General features: G+C 42.7%; 1 protein-coding gene across 3 annotated transcripts in view; it reads right to left on the reverse strand.

Annotated features, from left to right (window-relative positions):
- Positions 1 to 11581, reverse strand: part of nrbp2b (nuclear receptor binding protein 2b) — a 36336-nt gene extending 24755 nt beyond the window's left edge. For all 3 annotated transcript variants that reach the window (XM_018765766.2, XM_018765765.2, XM_018765762.2), the window contains exon 1: positions 10871 to 11581. In XM_018765766.2, coding sequence (XP_018621282.1) covers positions 10871 to 10990 — 120 coding nt within the window. In that variant the 5' untranslated portion in view covers positions 10991 to 11581. The remainder of the gene's footprint in view (positions 1 to 10870) is intronic.
- Between the last annotated feature and the right edge of the window lie 9299 nt (positions 11582 to 20880).

Here is a 20880-nt window from a genome sequence, read left to right on the forward strand (position 1 = left end):
CCCGTTCGGTCCGTATTATGTGCACGCTGTGACTGCAGACTGACACTGATACTTCTCACGGCTGCGAAGACGTTAACAATATTCTCACCGGTGAAGTGCTGCCTGATTTATTATTCATTTCAGCTCTACAATAAAAGTGGGAACAACAGAGAGGAGCACAACCGCAGGGAAGCACAAAGCTGGAACGGGTGACTTTAGCACATATTTTAACAGATCGTTTCTCGGCGCTTCGCACACTGGATGCTGCGGGGAACCGAGTCGCATGAAGACTGTTACTGTGGACGCCTGTCTGTACCGCTAGTGCAGGGCTGTATGTCGGGAAGCAGCAGTCCTGTGGATGAAGATAACTGAAACATTTCATCTGCTTCTGCCAGATTCAAAAAAAAAAAAAAAAGTATATTTATATATCATATATAAATAAGTAAATATGTATAAAAATAAATATATATTGTATATTTTAAAGTAGCGGGGGGCGCGGTGGCGCAGTGGGTTGGAACGGGTACTGCTCTCCGGTGGGTCTAGGGTTCGATGCTTGGGGTGCCTTGTGATGGACTGGCGTCCCGTCCTGGGTGCGTCCCCTCCGCCTCCCGCCTTACGCCCTGCGTTGCCGGGTTAGGCTCCGGCTCCCCGTATGGGACAAGCAGTTTCAGATGGTGTGTGTGTGTATTTTAAGGTCTTAAAAGCTGGTTATAACAAAGAATTCATGCTTTTCCATTTTACATGAAGTGAGGAATATTAGGAGCTGAAGCAAAGCGTTAAAGATGGAACACTGAGGATTTCTGGACGTATTTCTCGAGGACTCTGCGCACACGTGTGTGTATGTGGGAGAACGTGTGCATACATGCCAGGAAAGAGAAGGAGTGCACATCTCTTCACTCATCTTCAAACGTGTAAATGTGTCGGTGTGTGTACAAGTTCGTTCCACTGGCTTTCTGCTTCCACATGCAATTTCTGGAACATTCATAGCTATCTATCTTTTGTAAATATACATTTCTTTTTCCAATATATTGTGTGTGTGTGCGCCTCTCTCTCTCTCTCTCTATATATATATATATATATATATATATATATATATATATATATATATATACACACACACACACACACACACACACACACACACACACACACACACACTAATAGAATATATCATATCAGATATTTTGCTGGGACCACAAGGATTCAGTCCTTATTTTTCACCATGACAAGAGATAAAATCCTAATTCTCTCGCACACGCGCACGCACACGCAGTCTGAAACCGCTGATCCTTAACAGGGTCATGGCGAACCGAAGCCTAACCCGACAACACAAGGCGCAAGGCTGGAGGGAGAAGGAATACACCCAGGACGGGACGCCAGTCCATCGCAAGGCACCCCAAGCAGGACTCGAACCCCAGACCCGCCAGAGAGCAGGACGTGGCCAAACCCGCCGCATCACTGCACCTCCCAGTCCTAATGCACTGAATGGTAATTCTGTAGTGACACTTTATTAATAAAAGAAGAAAAGAACAGGACCCATAAATAAAGTCACGACACCCTGAAGCCTATTCAGGAAGCAGAGGGTGAATAATTCCATATCAGGGCAGCCAGAGCACTATTGCAGTATAACCTTTTTACTTCTCTGACTTCTGTCTTTAACAACAGGGTCAAATTCATACCAAGTCATTGCAAGAGGAATAACACCCTGAATGCAGTCAGTAAAGTTCACCTTGTCTGTCCATGGTAAATAGTAAATAAAAGTAGTGAAGTACACAAGCCCAGTGTTTAAGATCAGTCAATTGGATAAACTTGTGATCTTAATAATAATAATAATAATAATAATAATAATAATAATGTTGGGCAGTTGGTTTATCTGACCAAACCCTTAATGCCTGGCATAGGTGATGATAAAGGGACGCATTTTTAGACACGAAAGGCCGCTTTACAAACCTGTGACTAGTTATAGTACAGCTTATCCTTTCTATTCATTTCCTTGGCACTCAAGAATGAATTCACCTGATAAACTAAGAGGGCATTTGCACCTTAATCTAAGTAGCCTTTGGACTTTGAAAGCCTTTCTGCTGAGCCACTGGCCCAATTTCAGTCATAACAACATCATTTACACCTCTCAATGGTGGCGGCGTACAGGGGAAAATACTGATGCCAGAGCTATAAAACACAATGAAGTGTTTAAAAAAAAATTTTTTTAAAAAAGGGTCACAATTATTTAATTAAAAGGGAGCACTTCGGAGGACTGGGATTAATAATCCAGCAGTAATAACTGTAAATCCTGCAATCCAGAAGAGACTACATTGTTACGCTAAAGGGCTTTTTCAACCCATTAACCTGTGATTATTCAACCTCAGCTGAGCCCGTCTTGTGAAATTTTCAATAAAAGATGTCATTGTTTCTTTCGGAATTAACACATTTCTACATGCAAATAAGACGCTTCCTATAAACACCCCTGCTACACTGCGGCGGTTGCCATATGACCACCAGCGGTCTCCTCAAGGATAAACGGTCTAGACTGCGTGAGGCCGAACAAAAATATACCATTATCAGCTTTTGTACACTTCTAGGGTGAATTTCTCTGTACTGCGAAAGAATCCCCTAATAATAAAGCATCGAGTAGGAGATGGTTTCACACGAACAAGCACTTTTTAAAGTTCTCTCAAATGTAAAGTTTAAAAATCACTGTTACATCACTTTAGAGTTCAGGTTTATGCCATTTAAAACGAAATGGTCTTTGCTCGGATTTTCTCGCTTGGATCGTTATGCAAGCGTTAAATGTTCTGCGGAAAGTTACCTAATGATATCATATCTGTGACAATAAAACGTAACACAGTGCAAAAGAATTCAGGCTGATCACAGACGAGAGCTGAGCCAAGTCTGCGAAACCAGGGGCCTCTTATGGCTCTGAGGCCAGGGCAGACATTTATAGTCAGAAATGGGAGGTATCGTTCAAATCCGGGCACTACTTGGTGATCTTGGTATAGAATTTTGGGAAAAACACTGGGGAAGAACTGCCAGCTAGAAAGTGGAGAGGAATATATACTGTATATATACATACTGTGTGTGTGTGTAGCTATATATGAGAGAGAGAGAGTACTATGCAAAAGTCTTAGGGACTTAGATGTTTCACAAAAATATTTGTTTTTAGACGGTTATTTAATGTCTTCTGAATTAGTGTCACTGGGAAAGTATATTTGAGATTTCCAAGCATTCCTTTTGCAAAAAGTTACAGTATTACAGTAAGGGTTTTGTATGTCGTTAAAGAAAGTACGCACGCGCACATACACACACACACACTCTGAAACCTCTTATCCCAAGTGGGGTTGTGGCGAACCAGAGTCTAACCCAGTAACACAGCGCAGGCCTGGAGGGAGAGGGGACACACCCAGGACGGGACGCCAGTCTGTCACAAGGCACCCCAAGCATTTTTACATTTATTCACTTAGCAGATGCTTTCTCCAAAGCAACTCTCAACAGATGCCATGTAATGTTATCAGCCCACATACCTTATTCACCGCGGTGACGTACACTGCTAGATACACTACTTACACTGGGTCACTCATCAATACATCAGTGGAACACACACACTCTCTCTGTCACTCACACACTATGGGGAAACCTGAACAGCATGCCTTTGGACTGTGGGAGGAAACCAGAGCACCCTGAGGAAACCCACCAGAGAGCAGGACCTGACAAAGCCCGCCGCAACCCCGTGTGGGACAAATGGTTGTTGACGATGGATGAATACTAAGCTTTGAAGGAAGTTAATTAAGAGCATTATTTCTGGAAGCATTCTAACTTTACAGCTCCCCCCTCCAAGTGCTAAAACTTATGCACAGTACCTTATATGTATGTGTGTGTATATATATTTTTTTAATTCCTCTATGTGTGTGCGTGTATATAATATGTTATATAGACACATATACACACACACAAACAGTCTTCAACTTCCAACGTATTCAGTTTATGACCACTCAGATTTACACCGGCTGGTCCATTAAACCATTAAAAGTTAACTGTAAGTTTTGGCGTTCGGTCATAACGTCCAACCAGGGAACCGCTGCAATGACATGACAAACTGACAGGCTACTCCTCTGCCCCAATGAAAAGAAAATAGAAAAGGAAAGAAAATAGAAAAGAAAGCTAGAAAAGGCTAGAAAAGCACTTCTAAAGTCCTGGGTGTCACCACTCCACAATAAGATAAACAGTCCATAAATGGAGAAAATTCAGAAGCTGTAGCGTTGCTTCTGTCCCCAGGAGTCGGCACCCTGCAAAGATCATGGCAAAAGCACAGCATGCAATGCTGGAGCAGCTGAGAAAGAAACCTAGGGTAACAGCAATGGATGTGCAGAAATCTCTTGATCTTGTGAAAGTCTCTGCTCATGTGTCCAGTATTAAAAAAAAGACCCTGAACAAAAATGGTGCTCATAGAAGGACATCACAGCGAGGCAAGGGAAAAAAAAAAAAAAAAAAAAAAAGAAAACATGGCTGCATGATTCAAGTTTGTCTAAGACTACTTGCATGTTCCACTGCACTTATGGGACAATGTTCTGTGGATGGATGGATGGATGAGGCAAAACTTGAATTCTGGCAGAATAGAAAAAAGCACTGCACCTCAGTACCAAAACCTTATCCCAACCGTAAAGCATGGTGGAGGGAGCATCATGTTCTGGGGCTACTCTGCTGCCTCAGGGCCTGGACAGCTTACTATCAGAAGGAACAATGAATTCAAAATTGTATACTTTATGTACTATGTTTATGTGTACAATGTTTAAATCATGTATTTAATGATGATAAAAAAATAGCACTGTTTATACGTTATTAATTTAAGCAGATTGTGTTTGCCTATTATTGCGGCTTAGATGAAAATCAAACCACCTATTTTAAGTGGAGCAGTTTGGCTCAGGCAGAAAAAGTGATCAGGTCCTGTAGGTATTTAGGCACAAACCCACTGATGGTCTTGAAGCCTGTAACCAGTCTTAAATTTCATACAAGTAGCTACAAGTAGTCCACGAGGAGAGACGGTGAGGAGATCATGGGAAAGCTAAAGCAGATCAAACCAAACTCATTAATTACATTTCATTTACAAAACCATTCTATTTACAGTTGCAGATTCTATTTTCATTCCATTCAAGTAACTTTTTTGTTTTTTTAAAACAATGGCTGGCAATGAAAGTGAAAACAGTGCATGAAAATATACTACTGCATTTCTTTTCTGTTATTCTAGAGTAGTATCAATACGAAAGCTCTGTGTGTGTGTGTGTGTGTGTGTGTCACAGTTCTGAATCGCACCTACTGCTGTAGTTCCCCTGAAAAAGAGTACATCCCGTAAATTGGCCCCATAAACATTACCAGCTGTATGATTGGGTGAATAATTGTAAGGAGCTTAACAGTGTAAGTCGCTTTGGAGAAAAACATCACAATAAATTTAAGCGCAAACAATATTTGAAATTAATGAAAAAAATTCCTATGATATAAAGCGGCATTTGTGCATTTTCACTATTCATATATATCCTTATGGTTTATATAATACGGTATAAAGGGCTGGGCTCCGTCCTAAGTCAAAGACTACGTTCCAAGACAATAACATCCTCAAACAGACAGCTAAAGAGATTCAAGGCTATTTTTGGACTAGCAAGATATTAAATGTAGACGTTATCGAACATTAGCATGTACTAGATAATAGAGAGCCAAAGTACATTTCTTCATCCTTCATTCTCATTCTTCAAGCATGGCCCAATACGCCACTAGACATAGTAAAGGACTTCTGTGACTGCAATGCAGTAAAAACTGAAGCCATTACAAAGGCAAAGGGTGGCCCTACTGCTAAATACAGGCACGCGTCACTTAACAACGGGGATACATTCTGAGAAATTTGTCGTTGGGCAATTTCGTCGTCGTGTGAACATCGTAGAGTGTACTTACAGTATACAAACCTAGATGGTATAGCCTCGATGCAGTCAAGAGATGCGGTAAACACGAGATTTATGATGCTGCTGCTGGCATAACACAGCATACTGTTTTACAGTAAACTTTTTATAAGTAGAAAGAGTACACTAAAATAACGATAAAAAGTACAGTAAATACATAAACCATTAACATAGGTGTTTATCATCAAGTATTATGTACTGTACATACAGTAATTGTATGTGCAACACTTCTATACAACTGCCAGAGCAGTAGGTTTGTTTACAGCAGCACCACCACAAACACGCAACACGTTGTGCTACGACATCGCTAGTCGATACGTTTTCATTCCGTTATAACCTTATGGGACCACAGTCGTATATGTGGTCAGTCGTTAAGCGGCACATGACTGTAGTTAATATTTACATTATGTGTGCAATTTTCACAATTTCATCCATTCCCTTTTCATATATATCTCACACACACACACACACACACACACACACACACACACACACACACACACACACACACTATTTACAGTCAGGGAAATTATCTTATCCATTCAAAAACAAGTATTTCATATTCCACCATGACAAATCTTTATTTGAAATGTAGGTCATAATTTACAGTATGAACAGAAATAAAACTAAGATAATACATCCATTAGGGAATAACAAGCTTATTAATTACTTAATATCTAACAAATTAAATAGCAGAATTATTTGAGAAGAACAATTATTCTGTCTTTCTGAAACCGGCTGTTGCGTTTGTGACGTGTCAGGTAAAATACGTGTAGCTTATTCCAATATCTTCCAAGGGTATGCAACGGTAATTGGGGATTAAGGGGTAGGGTGGTCAACAGATCCAATTGAAAATACACCACAGCATGTCATTATAGTCAAATGCATCTGGTCACAAACTACAGGGTTTACTATGCAGTCTTTGTACATTACACTTCATACATTGAAGACATTGAAACAGAATTACAGTTTTTCCAGTGCATTTAAACAAACGTACAAACCTGAGGTTCCAGGGCCACTTGGCCTCATTTAATTTCTTGAAATACAGTCATGTGCCGCTTAACAACATTTGGCTTCATGACTGACCGCGTATACGACGGTGGTCCCATAAGATTATAATGGAGCTGAAAAATTCTGATTGACTAGCGATGTCATAGCCGTCGTAACACAATGTTTTACTCACGAGTTCGTGGCGGTGCTGCTGTAAACAAACCTACTGTGCTGCCAGCTGTATAAACGTACAGCACATACAATTATGCAGAGTACAAAATACTTGATAATGATAATAAACACGTTACTGGTTTATCTATTTACAATACTGTACTTATTTTAAAGGTACTCCTAGTTATAAAAAAACTTTACTGTAAAACAGTATGCTGTGTTACACCAGCAGCAGCATCATAAATCTCATGTTTACTCCATCTCTTGACTGCATCGAGGCTATACCATCTAGGTGTGTATAAGTACATTCTACGCTGTTGGCACAGTGATGAAATCGCCTAACGACGCATTTCTCAGAACGCTTCCCCATCGTTGTTACGCACCTCTGTACTCTATGACCATCTTCCCCCAAAACTCTTACAACAGCACACACTTGCTTAACATTACTGTAGTTTTAAAATCAATCTGTCTAGAGAACCACGTTGGCCGGCCATGACAGCCTAGGCCTGCATTGTGAATTTATGAGTTCCTCGCAAGAGCGCATTCGCTAACTCAAAAGGTCAACTAGAAACGACAGCAAAGACCCTCTGACTCACAGCTTGAAGAGTCCAGAAACTCGAGTTCCAGCAATTTTGCTGAGGTCTGCGAGTAAATAGAGAAAACTGCAGCACTCAATGTGTATCTTGGGACTCTGTGAGTAACGATTTCCTCGTCAGCCCTCGGACCCGAGCCACAGTAGCAGGGTGGTCTTGTGACTTGTATGGCATTGTATAAATGTATCCAAGGACAGACAAGACAATGAAGTTATTTAAATTATGTTAATCTTACCTGTCTGTGGATATCTGGACAAAGATATCCTAACAAAGAGAGTATCAGCTGAAACAAATCATTTGTTTATGTTGCGTAAATGTGTTGTAACTATATCAGACGTATCGCCTCCCTGTTTCGGACTCCCCTCGGTGCGCATTGAGAATTCTCACTATTTGCGCTGCGTAAAGAAAACAAAAAAAAAAAAAAAAAAATTGACAAATACTGACCCATCAACACCCTAAAAACTCCAACGGAAACTAGATGAAAGCAATTTACATTGTAATTTATGATGAAGAAACACTAGGCACTACTCCACTAGGACAGTGGAGTAAAATGTTTAAAAATCTGGGTTTTATCATGAATACGTTTTGATAAATTTATACAAGTGGTCCCCGAATGATGATGGGGTTACGGTCCACGAAACCCATCGTAAGTCGAAAAGGCATTTAATACACCCAATACACACCTCTCCGTGACAGACTGGGAGATGCGGATCGTGATGCTGGAGAGTATCACACCGCATATTGTTTACCCAGGGGAGAGAAGAAGAAAAAAAAAATATTAAAATTCGAACTATGGTTTCAACTGAATTTCTATCACTAGCGGACTATCAAAGTCTTAAAAAAAATCATAAGCTGACCCATCATAAGTCAGGGACCACCTGTACTGTATAACAGATTGCAGTATGCTATCTGTTCCACCACACCGCAGCGTGGTCTCGACAAAAGGGCCATCAAGTCTTTTCACTGTGTAATTTAGCTTTTTTATATCTAATAGATCCGCTGTGCTAAACGGGACATCTGGGGGCAGAGCGGTTAAAACAGCTGTCTTCCAGTTGAAGGATCAATGTTCAAATCCCACCTCCTGCTGTAACACCTTCAACCAACTTACTGGCCCTACATTGATACAATCGGAATTACCCAACTGTATAAATGTATAAGTCATTACCGCCGTAAGTTGCTGCAAAGAAAGCTGACAGCTAGCTAAATAAATGGCTAGGGAGAAAATTAATAAGTAGCTGCAAAAAACAAAAAAAACAAAAAAAAAAAAAAAAAAAATTTCTGGCTCCTTTCCTATATCTTTTAGGCTTCTGAAACGAAAGACCTGTGTTACTGCTCTGACCGAGTTCTTCACTAAAAGCCATGCAATAAGGGTCACCTCCTGAATGACTGACATATACTGTAGAGGTGCTATATAAGGTACATAAGGCAGTGGTGCTAATGTTGCCACGGTAACGATACACTGTGCAATGGACAGGCATCCTGCCCAGAGTGTACGCTGCTATGTGCCCTATGTTTCCCAGGACAGACAGACTGAAAATGATGTGATGACAGCATTAAACATAACAGAAGCTCGTCATAGTTAAAACAAAATTCCAGCCCGCAAAAAAGCTCGATATTTCTTACACGGACATTATTGCCCCAGCTGGCCCTCCTTTCATCCATGTCCTACTTGGGGGGGACAGGAAAATGAACTGCTGAAGTGTTAAAAACCCAACAATAAATTGTGAAACTAGGTTAAACAGAGCTTTACGGATCTAGGAACAGACGTTCCCTGTTTCCTTAACAGTGCAGAACACAAGCCTGAAGCTCACCACAGACTCCGAGCCTTGGTCTGGAACACAGGTCCAACGCCACAAACACACCAGTGCTACTCGGAGATCACCGATTTTATACTTTCCTTCAAGTATGATAAAGCTAAGGGTTCAACCGTTGAACGTTCTTACGCGCAAACCTTACGACTTGACAACCCCACCAACGGGGTCACGGACCCAACGAGAGCAGCAACCATCGCCAAAGGAAGACGCGCCTCTGTCGCCGAAGAGGAGTCCAGATTTGAAGCGAGACTGAAGGTTAATGGACAACCATCCTCTGCTCCATCAACCTCAAAAAAAAAAAAAAAAAAAAAAGAGAAGGTGGGGGTGGGGGAGCAAAGAAGACCTGCATTACCAAACATTGACATTTAGGGGAGGCCAAAAGAGCGGCAGAGAGATAAGACCAAGCGTTTACATGGAAAGTTATCTAAGACGGAGGTGAGACCCGTTTCTCATCCGTCAGACCTGTTGGGCCTCTCATGGAAGAAACTTCCAGAGGTCTTTGGGACCCGTTCAGCACAGATGACACAAGGACAAACCTGAAACAAACATACATGCCTAGCGGAAGTGTTCAACAATGAACACACCGTCATAATTAATTCAGCTCCTTAAAGGGCTGCATGCAGATCATGAATTAATTACCATTTTGAGGAATAATACAGCAATAATACAGTTATTGCCCCAGTGACGTGACACCGTGCCAAATAAAACACACGCCTTCGAGGTCCAGAAGTGTGTGCCACTCCGGGCTGAGGAGGTCACCGGTTCCAACGTAACAAAATTATGATCACTGGAATTCCCACCATAAAAAAAATCTGCCAGGTATTACACGCGCGACATGAGCGGTACTTATGGTGCACATCATCTCAGTGGCACCGACGCGGACATCGCAAAAGGCTCGCAGGGGAGAGCGCGAGGGTGGGAGCGAGCGCGCGCGCACACACACACACACACACACTGCCGCTGCGGTAATACCACGCTGTACCATGGTGCGCCAAAGGCGCGAGCCGCTATACGATCCTGCCGTTCCGAGAGGAGTGAAACTGCGACAGATCGACACCTTGAGAAATGCGAAGGAAGCGCAGGAACGTGTCGGAAACTGGGGAAGCCAGAATGAGAAAAGAGCGGCTGCGCATCTTCGCACTGCCACGCCCCTCCGCAGCAAAACACACACACACACACGACATAATGAATCCACGACGATTCCACGCCTGCCAAACTGGGAGCTGTCTGCGTGTGTGTCTGTGAGACAGTGAGGAGCGGTACCGGTGTTTTTCCACCGTCCGCGCGGAGACGGCGCGGACTGGCGGGGGAAGGTGGGGGAGTCGCGCGCCCGCTCGCTCGCGCCCCCCGATCGCTCGCGCAGCTCGCGGCGCGGACCAACCTGCTCTTTGCGCTTCTGCCAGCGGCCGCACGGGCTCTCCTCCACGATCTCGCTCTCGTCCTCGCTCTCCTCCTCCTTCCCGCCGGACCCCGAGCTCATCTCCGGGACGGACATAGTCATGTTCTTTCCTTACACTCTGTCCTTCAAATCCTTCTGTTTTTTTTTCTTTTTCTTTCCCCCTCCTTTTTTCTATTTGTTATTGTTGTTTTCCTCTGCCGCGTGCGCACACGCTCTCGGTTCGTGCCGTCGGCGCTAAAAACCCGCACGCAGCTGAGCCAGGCGGGACTAGTCTAGCGGCACATCGCCACACCGGCGTTTTAAAACGCCCTCTGCATCACACGGAGTTCCGCTTGCAAAGCTCCCTCAACGCATGTACACACTGCACAATGAGGTAAAAGAGCACGAAGGCGCTGCCATTGGACTGAGGGGAAAAGACGCACTCGCAAAAAGGTCCAATTCGACGTGTGTCTGTCGAGCGCCGAACCTAACAGGTATCCGCGGACCTCAGCGAAGACTGACGATGAAACGCTTCATTCTCTCTCCAGCTCACAGCCAAAACGACAAAAAAAAAAAATGTGTAAATTCGTACAGTCGGACGCAAAACAATGAATCAGAAACGGCGTATTCGCCCGCTTTTCACCATTTCTCCGTCGCAGTATTTACTTTCTGCGTATCCTGCGCGCGCCGGCTATTGGTCAGCCGTCCACGAGCCTCACGCGACTGAGTGTCGGCTCAGCCTCCGCTACATTGACTCGGCTCCTCGGGCTACCGTAATGCTTGTAAAGCAGGCGCATTTGACTGCGAAAGCCGTTTGAAAATCTCTTGCGCAACAAAATGGTTTCGTGGTTCTCTCCTGGAATCGCAGTCTCCTCCGTTAAGTTTTTTTAACTGCGTAGCCTATATACTGTCGCAACTGTCTGAACTCACATGGCACAATTCCGTGTTACTGATTCTTAAACCACATTCTGCATTCTTAATCCCCACCCCACCTCCAGCAGTGAGAATAAACACTCTGGCAGCAATAGAAGTCACATGATGGTTGCGGTCAAGGGTCAGCACAGATTAGTGTAAGTGGGCCTTAGGAGACTTAGGGTCAGAACCTAGAGTCTGCACGCTGTGATTTATAAGCAGTCGTAGAGATCCTTTCACTTCAAACCAGATGAAGAAAACAACGGGGCCCAAGGAGACGCAAAACGAGCCCCTGGACCGTACATACCCCAGCACGCTCTCAATACATCATAGATCTGTATATGTATCCAATGGATCAAAAAAGGATCTAAATACATTGTAATAGGCTCATTTGTAGAATGTGTGCTGCACCTCAAAATTATATACTTGATGCTACTGCATTGGAGCTGAGCTAACAGCCTGAATTTAATAATCATGATGCAGCCTTGGGAAACATACTACATTTTTAATATAGATCTATGTAAATGCATGACAGTAATACTAATAACTGTAAAAGCAATGAATTAACTCGTTTAAAGGGTTAGGAATGAATAAAAGATTCGAATACGTTACACAAAGCAGCAAAATTTGTCAAAGTTCTTATGTCAATTTTTTGGGTCGATTATGATTAGCTAAAGTCGACAAAAATAGCAGTAGTTGTTCTAGAGTGTCAGTTTGTGGTTTGGGAATTTACAGCCATTGGAAGATTTTAGAAGGCACCGGAAAATTCTGTAAAGCATAAGATCCTAAAAGGTACTGGAATATTCAGAGCTTGGAAGCGGATGCCAAAATTCACCAAAACTTGCTAATTTAAAGAATGTGAATTTTTCTTCTAAAAACTGACATATAGCACAAAGTAATGCCAAAAGCATGCTTAATCTAACAAAATTGAGTGGCAAATGTAAACAAAAAAAATTTTGATACATTGTTTTATACACTATTTATGTTAGCAGTTTTGAGTGGCACAGTGAGTAGCTCTACTGTCTCACAGTGCCTGGGTGGTGCGAGAGGACATGGGTTCGATCCCTGCTCAGTCTGTGTGGAATTTACATGTTCTCCTCGTGTCTGTGTGGGTTTCCTCTGGGTGCTCTGGTTTCCTCCCACAGTCCAAAGATATGCTGTTCAGGCTCCCCCATAGTGTGTGAGCGACAGAGAGAGTGTGTTCCACTGATGTATGGATGAGTGACCTAATGTAAGTAGTGTATCTAGCAGTGTAAGTCACCATGGTGAATAAGGTGTGTAGGCTGACTACATAGAGTTCATTAGAAGTCACTTTGGAGAAAAGTGTCTGCTAAATAAATAAATGTAGTACAAGAAAAAAATCATTTATTAGAAAGTTTTTTTCGCAGTTATTATAGGATAGCAATCCCATCACATCATCTTCTGCATCATTACCTCCAACTGTATCAGCTGTCCGTTGACTGTCACCATTACAAATGAAGGAAACCCAAGTGCAAGAACGAAAAAAATAAAAATGCCAAAAAAGTCTGCCGATATCTCAGACTATTTTATTTTTACTAAGTGGTCAAACAACAGACAACAGAAGCAAAAAAATGAATATCATTATTTGTGCTTCTTAAGCATCCAAAGTCTCTTTACTGCACTGAAAAGCTTTCTGCCCTCTGACCTTCACTTGGAAACCTTCCTCTGTCCCATCAATTAGGGGTTCACTTCCAGTTCTTGTGTCCTCTTGCGTATTCTGACTCTGGCTGAGCAGCTAAGTTATATTCACTGAATTATTACCTAACTCTCGGGTGCGTTCTGGTTAAATTTGACCCAACATCACTATATCAAATGGAGAACTCAGCACTTGATACAACAACAGGACTGGTGGTATTTCAAGTACGTGTCGTCTATAGACCATAAATTCCGCACGCAAGGTTAGAACATGCCATAATGACTTAAGAATGAATTTGGTTAAAAATTGTAAAATGACTTTCGATGATAATCTCTATTTTATATGTTCTTTATAGACAATTATAACGGGTTACCCAATTTTGGACAGGAACACCGAACAGAAAGCTGTCTCAAAAACATCCCAAGAGTTGAATAAATTGCATAATTCACATCACATTAGATTCAGTATATTAGCTGAGGACTTTTGAGACATTTTTTAATCACTGAATATGAAAACTGAAGTTAACTGCTGCATGCTAATAAACTTTTTTGATCATTCATTACAATTTAAACAGAATAAACTGCTACTAAGCTTAAATACATATTCAGCAATGAAAAGGGTATTAGTTAAAAAAAAAAAAAAACTTTGCTATAATAAGATCACGACGACAGTCGTTACACCTAAAAAATCCCTTCATGTTCTGAAGAAATACTGCAGCGTTTCTTTCTAAATAATGGGCCTTTAAATGTGGGAAAAATAACCCAGTCAACGGCAATTTAGACTGGGTTTCTTAGCTGAAATACAGTGCGGTTTTTCTGATGATATGAAATGATGACAAATTTTCTAGTTTTAAGACCTGTGTGCCCTCTGTTGGCTGTAAAACTGATCAGCAGTACATTCGGTAGGGTAAACGCGGTGCTCGCGAATATCTCGAATTCTTGTTCACGTATTTTTGAAGACACCTGTAAATATCGTGCCATTCTTCTATATACTCTGTATATATTCTGTACCCTTCTTCATACACGTGCTCTACACACATATTTCAAATATCTCAATATTTCAGCCCTTCAGTCTGCCCTTACCCTGGTAAAGCTGTGCAGGCTTAACATATGAGACACCGATCGATGACATAAAGCCATAGATTTAAGTACTGGACTCTGTACATTTAGACTATTTAATATATACTGCATAAGCGCTACATGTTGTTTTAAATAACATAACTTCCATTTAATTTGACATGTGTGTGCAGGCCCATAACTATAGAAACGTCTTTTATTGTCAATAAGCGAAATTCAGCAGCATTTCCTGAAAAATAATTGTCTACAATGCTGATCTTTCTTAACATTTCTGCTCATGGTGTTCTGCAGAGTATTACTGGGTTCTGCATGGTATTATTATAGTGCCAAGAACACTTCACCAGCTTAACGGTTTCCTTCAGATGAAAAGAGTACAGAGATAGATGATGTAAGAATTGCGTTCCACATAGTGATGGAAGGGCACAAAAATTTCTACTTGGTCAGCAAAGGCTTTCACAGCTCAGGTTCTGGTTCAAAGTAACTTACAATGTTAATCTGCCTACTGTTATTTATCCATTTGTACAGCTGGGTAATTTTCCTGGTGCAACTTAGGGAAAGTACTTTGCTCAAGGGTACTACAGCTGGGGCTGGGATTCAAACCTGCAACCTTTGGGTCCAAAGGCAGCAGTTCTATCCACTACACTTCCAGCTGTGCTTATGTGAATTTTGATTCAAATACTTCTTCCTGCAGGCACCCAAGAGTAGCGTTCGCAGTTCTTCGGTCTCCGTTCCCGTCACACACCTGAGCGGCTGTCCGAATCCATAACAGGAACTTTGTGCTGAAATGTAGAGTAAACCAATCCATCAATGCTATATTTTAACTTCAAACATCCTCCATCCATCCAGTTTCAATAACCACTTGTCTTGAGCAGGATAGCGGTGATCCAGAGCCTATCCTGGAAGCACTGGATGCAAGGCTGGGGGGGGGGGGGGACAACAGTCCATCACAGGCAATTTATTTACATGTATTTATTTAGCAGACACTTTTTGCCGAAGTGACTTCCAGTGAACTCTGTGTAGTGTTATGAGCCCACACACCTTATTCACCGTGGTGACTTACACTGCTAGATACACTACTTATAATGGGTCACTCATCAATATATCAGTGGAACACACTCTCTCTCTGTCACTCGCACACTATGGGGGAACCTGAACAGCATGTCTTTGGAGTGTGGGAGGAAACCAGAGCACTCAGAGAAAATCCACACAGACAGAACATGCAAGCTCCGCACAGACTGAGCGGGGGTTGAACCCACGTCCTCTTTCACCACCCAACCGCTGTGAGGCAGCAGCACTACTTGCTGCGCCACCATGCCGCCGAGTTTCAATAACCACTTGTCCTGAGGAGGGTAGCGGTAATCCAGAGCCTATCCCAAAGGATTGGGTGCTAGGCTGGGGGTGGGGGTCTTTCCGTTCCCTGTAATGCCGTAACGGTCGACAACGATGGCAAACTGTAACAGGAAGTGCAGTCGGCTGGAAAGTTATGGACGCACACAGAGAATTAATGAGCTTCAGATCATTCCGTGCAGTCGGGCCATTTCTGTAGATTTCAGCTGCGAAAAGACTGAAATGGGACACTTTGTAAACAGTGTATTGTCGCTGCCGCTGCCCCCCCCCCCCCCCCCCCCCTCCAATTCCCACTTGTTTAACAAGGAAGAGCTTCAGAACCGCAGGCTATTGACCCCAATCCAGTGTTTTCCCAAAAATGACGTCACCACAAATTCATGCAGTTTTTTTTTTTTTTTTTTTTCTTTCTTCTTGCTTTTAAAGGGAGGTTTCACTTCCACAGTCAGTTGCTCCAGTGTTGCTGTTCAAATGGAGAGGAAGGTCTTGTCGCTGATCCTGCTTCTCGCCCCTGGAGCCTTGCTGGTTCCCCCCGAGGGACAAACGGCCTACAATGAGCTCGGCGAGTCGTACAAGAAAGGAGTCGACCTGGCGCTTCAGCAAGTCAACTCGCATTCAAAAATCCAACACCATTTTCTCTTCTTTAAAAGCCTGATCAAATCGGAACTGGAGGTACCGCACGGCCTGTCGACCGTCTTTTCAGAAGTTTAACCCTAATCATTTCCACTTAAATGATTTATGTAACTTGCAAAACATTTCAGAGTTTTTTATTTTTTCGTTCCTTTCTTTTTTTGGGGGCATTAGCAAATTCCTTGGAGCACAGCTAAGTTTTCCCCGTGAGCCAAAATGTTAGACAGTTGCGCTCTTGGGAGTATATAATTTTGCTTCGTACGAAAAGAATTTCCTCCTCAGCTACATATTGTGAAAGAAATTAGTAAAAGTTTTCAAAGTTTTATTTTTAAGCTTTTTTTGCCGATTCCTTTGTCCAAGGCAATCTATAGTGTATAAAATGTGTAGACCTCCTGATTCGAGTTGTTCTTTTTTAAAGAAATGAGCCTTATTATTTAAAAAATATTATTGAATAAGTGTTAGTATTAAAAAATACTTTAAACCAGGATTCTATCGCCACTTCAAGGCTTGTAAAAGTTCCTTATGAAACATGCAGTCAGTGCACATTTATTAAAAAAGGGCAAATTATTGTAGCATATAGGGCTACTGTAAGTGAATCAATGTTTGTAAATGTAACCATAAATTTTCTCCAAGTGCATAGTACCACCAACGATGAGAGTGTGATTTTCAAAAGGTCCTAAATTCAGAGAGGACGCGGGTTCGATCCCCGCTCAGTCTTTGTGGAGTTTGCATGTTCTCCCCGTGTCTGCGTGGGTTTCCTCTGGGTGCTCTGGTTTCCTCTCACAGTCCAAAGACATGCTGTTCAGGTTCTCCCATAGTGTGTGAGTTACAGAGAGAGTGTGTTCCACTGATGTATTGATGAGTGACCCAGTGTATTTAGTGTATCTATCAGCGTAAATCACCTTGGGTGAGTAAGGTGTTAGCTGATTGGAAGCTGCTTTTTAGGAAAGCGTCTGCTAAATTAAGTCATGTAAATTTAGCGGAGTAATTCAGGGTAAGTACCTTGCTTGAGGGTACTACAGCTGGAAGTGGGATTCAAACCTACGACTCTTGGGTCCCACGGCAGCAGCTCTGACCACTATGCTACCAGCTGCCCTCGTTGGTAGTGTAATGCAGTAGTTGTGGTCAGTACTGACAAAGGTCACAAGAGTCTTTGATTTTTTTCCATCACACTTACCTTTTTCAGGCCGGGTTTGGTGAGAGCTACATTTATCACAATTTCTACGTTAAAGCAACTACATGCGCGAGAAAAGTCGTGGATCCCGATCCAGACAAATGTCCATTCAGAAACGACCGAGTAAGTACCAATGAGCGGCCACTATGCACAGAAATAACATTTTTTTTTTAAAAAAACTATAGGAAGTACGTATTCAGTGCTTTTACCATACTTCAGAATTTCATTTTAATTTTTCATCTAAACGCCTTGAAATTTGTACAGAAATGTTGAAATGTTTTCGGAAGCATAGAGTGTTGAATAATGCAGAATTTTTTTTTCCTCTCTCTCTTTCAAAGCCACTCATAGACTGTGCTGTTTGCTACAAAACAGTTGCAGGAGTCATTGAAAAGGATCCCAAACCATATATACACTGCATCCATAAACCATCACTAACAAAGGTAACATTTTATGCCTGTCTTAAAAGCAGCAGTGATTTTTTTTTTTATTAGGAGGTTCTATGCTCTATGTTCTAAAATTTAAATCATTGCAAACCAGTTATTAAGACTGCCAGATTCTACCTGCACTGTAATGGGATTTCTCGATATTTTGCAGTCTGTAATTTATTATAAATACCTAGAGATGCTAAACTGTAATATGCTTCTCCAGAAATGCTTATCTGGCCTAATGGAAGAGAATGTCTGCAGTTTACTTAAAACGCTTGCATAATTTCTGGGAAGTTTTGTTTCGCAGAATTTTTGTAATTTCTAGGAATTTGCTTCACGGTGATGGAAGGAGAAATTGAACTAGTGACATTTCTGTGACAAATAATGTGGACATGGAACATTAATATTGCTGAAATGCCTTTCATTTCAGGATGTCAAGTTGAAAAGAGAAGATCACTGTAAAAAAATGACTTACAGCCATGGGTCCCCAACTCTTCTTGCTTCTAAAGGACAAAAGTGAAACCTTGGCAATACAATAAAAAAGATTCAGTCAGCAATAATTATTTTCATTAATATTCAGTTAACAAGCATTATCCAGTATCTACTTTATTGTCTATAATGTATTAACATTTAAAAACATATTAATGAAACATCATGGAAAGTATTTACATGTTGAACAGGTAAGGAATTAGGGAACAGATTTATGAAGACAGTATTACACACACACACACACACACACACACACTGTCTGAAACCACTTGTCCCATCCGAGGTTGCAGGGAACCAGAGCCTAACCCGGCAACACAGGGTGTAGGGCTGGAGGGGGAGGGGACACACCCAGGGCGGGACGCCAGTCCATCACAGGGCACCTCAAGCAGGACTCAAACCCCAGACCCACCAGAGAGCAGGACCCGGTCAAACCCATTGTGCCACTGCGCCCCCCAAGGCAGTATTACTTGCCCATAAATCAAAGGAAACAAAACCTAAAATACATACAGCCATACACACACACATTTTCAGAACCGCTTGTCCCATACAGGGTCGCGGGGAACCGGAGCCTACCCGGCAACACAGGGCGTAAGGCCGGAGAGGGAAGGGGACACACCCAGGACGGGACGCCAGTCCATCACAAGGCACCCCAAGCGGGACTCGAACCCCAGACCCACTGGAGAGCAGGACTGTGGTCCAACCCACTGCGCTACCGCACCCCCCTACAGCCATACAAACTTCTCATTTTAAAGTTTAACTCCAAATGTTATTGAAAGCCTTTTGTTTGCATAACTATAGTTATTTGTCTTTGTTTTTCTTTGCCTGTTTAGTTTCTTTAGGACTTTGAACACTTTGTTCTTCGAATGGTGTAATTGGAAATAAGTTCTGTAAAATTTGATCATTTGTAATAATTTGGATGCTTGTAGTTGCATAAAAGTTACTTTCATTAAATTTGTGTCGCCACCTTTTGTACAAGGTTATGATGAGATGCATTATTTTAGCCAACATTCAGACCCACATGGATCTGCTCTGCCTATTCTATCTCCAGCAATCTTAGGTGTTGTAATGAGATCTTCCTCAGGTTCCACCCTCTGATGTCCCGCGTTGTCCCCACGGCTCTGAATTCTCACCTGTTGATCCCGAAGCCTCCCACGACTCCTTACTCGTGGGCGTCTAGCTCGCTTCCAGCAGACCACTAGGATGAGAAGACAGTTGTGATGTTACAGCTTCTAACATTTGGTGAGAAAGTCATTGCTAACTTACGTGACGATCTACCGAAGTACAGCAAGTCAGTGTTACAACTGATAAGTCTTAGTTCTCTAAGACACGAGAAACAGGCCTCAGCTGTTAAACACGCATACACACATTGGCTGAAGCCGCTTGTCCTGAGCAGGGTTGCGGCGAGCCGGAGTCTAACCCGGCAAGAAAGGGCGTAAGGCTGGAGGGGGAGGGGACACACCCAGGATGGGGCGTCAGTCCATCACAAGGCACCCCAAGCGGGACTTGAACCCCAAACCCACCAGAGAGCAGGACCCAGCCAAACCCACTGCACCATCGCACCCCCCGTTAAGGTAAACAGTAATGATTAATTACACAATATAACAAAAATTTTGTCTTCTTTTCCCCCCCATTTTCCATTGTTTTGTAAGATTAATCATACTTTTGGACTTAGTTCGTACCGATGTCAGTCATCAGCTGCCAGTGTTGCATCCACACCAAGACTCCCAAAGCGACACCAAGCGCTTATTCTTCTCTTCCACTTCCCTTCACAAATGCCGTGATGGCCTGCAGGTTCTATTGTGAGCAGTATCAACATTGATAAACTCTACCACAGCTTAGTGCTGGAGCACCCAGTGGTGGCACATTACCTGGGCTGTACATTCAGACATGGGTTATAATCCTGCTCAGACTATGTTTGCATGTTGTTCATGTGTTCAGGTGGGTTTCTTCCAGGTTACTCTGTCCCCCCCCATAGTCCAAATGCATGTGTTTCAGGTGACTGACTGACTCTTAAGTGCACATAATGTGCGAGCACTTGCCTGGACTTCCTTGCGATGGACTAGCAACCCATCCAGGGTTTACCCTGCCGAAATTAGCGCACTGTGCTTCTGGGATACCCTCTGGACCACCAGGACTCTGCATTAATACGTTATTGATAAGGGGGGCACAGTGGTGCAGCGGGTTTGACCGGGTCCTGCTCTCTGACAGGTCTGGGGTTCAAGTCCTGCTTGGGGTGCCTTGCGACGCCCTGGCGCCCCACCCTGGGTGCATCCCCTCCCCTTCCAGCCTTGCATTGCTGGGTTAGG

The sequence above is a fragment of the Scleropages formosus genome, chromosome 5 (assembly GCF_900964775.1).
Source record: "Scleropages formosus chromosome 5, fSclFor1.1, whole genome shotgun sequence".
NCBI classification, from domain to species: domain Eukaryota; kingdom Metazoa; phylum Chordata; class Actinopteri; order Osteoglossiformes; family Osteoglossidae; genus Scleropages; species Scleropages formosus.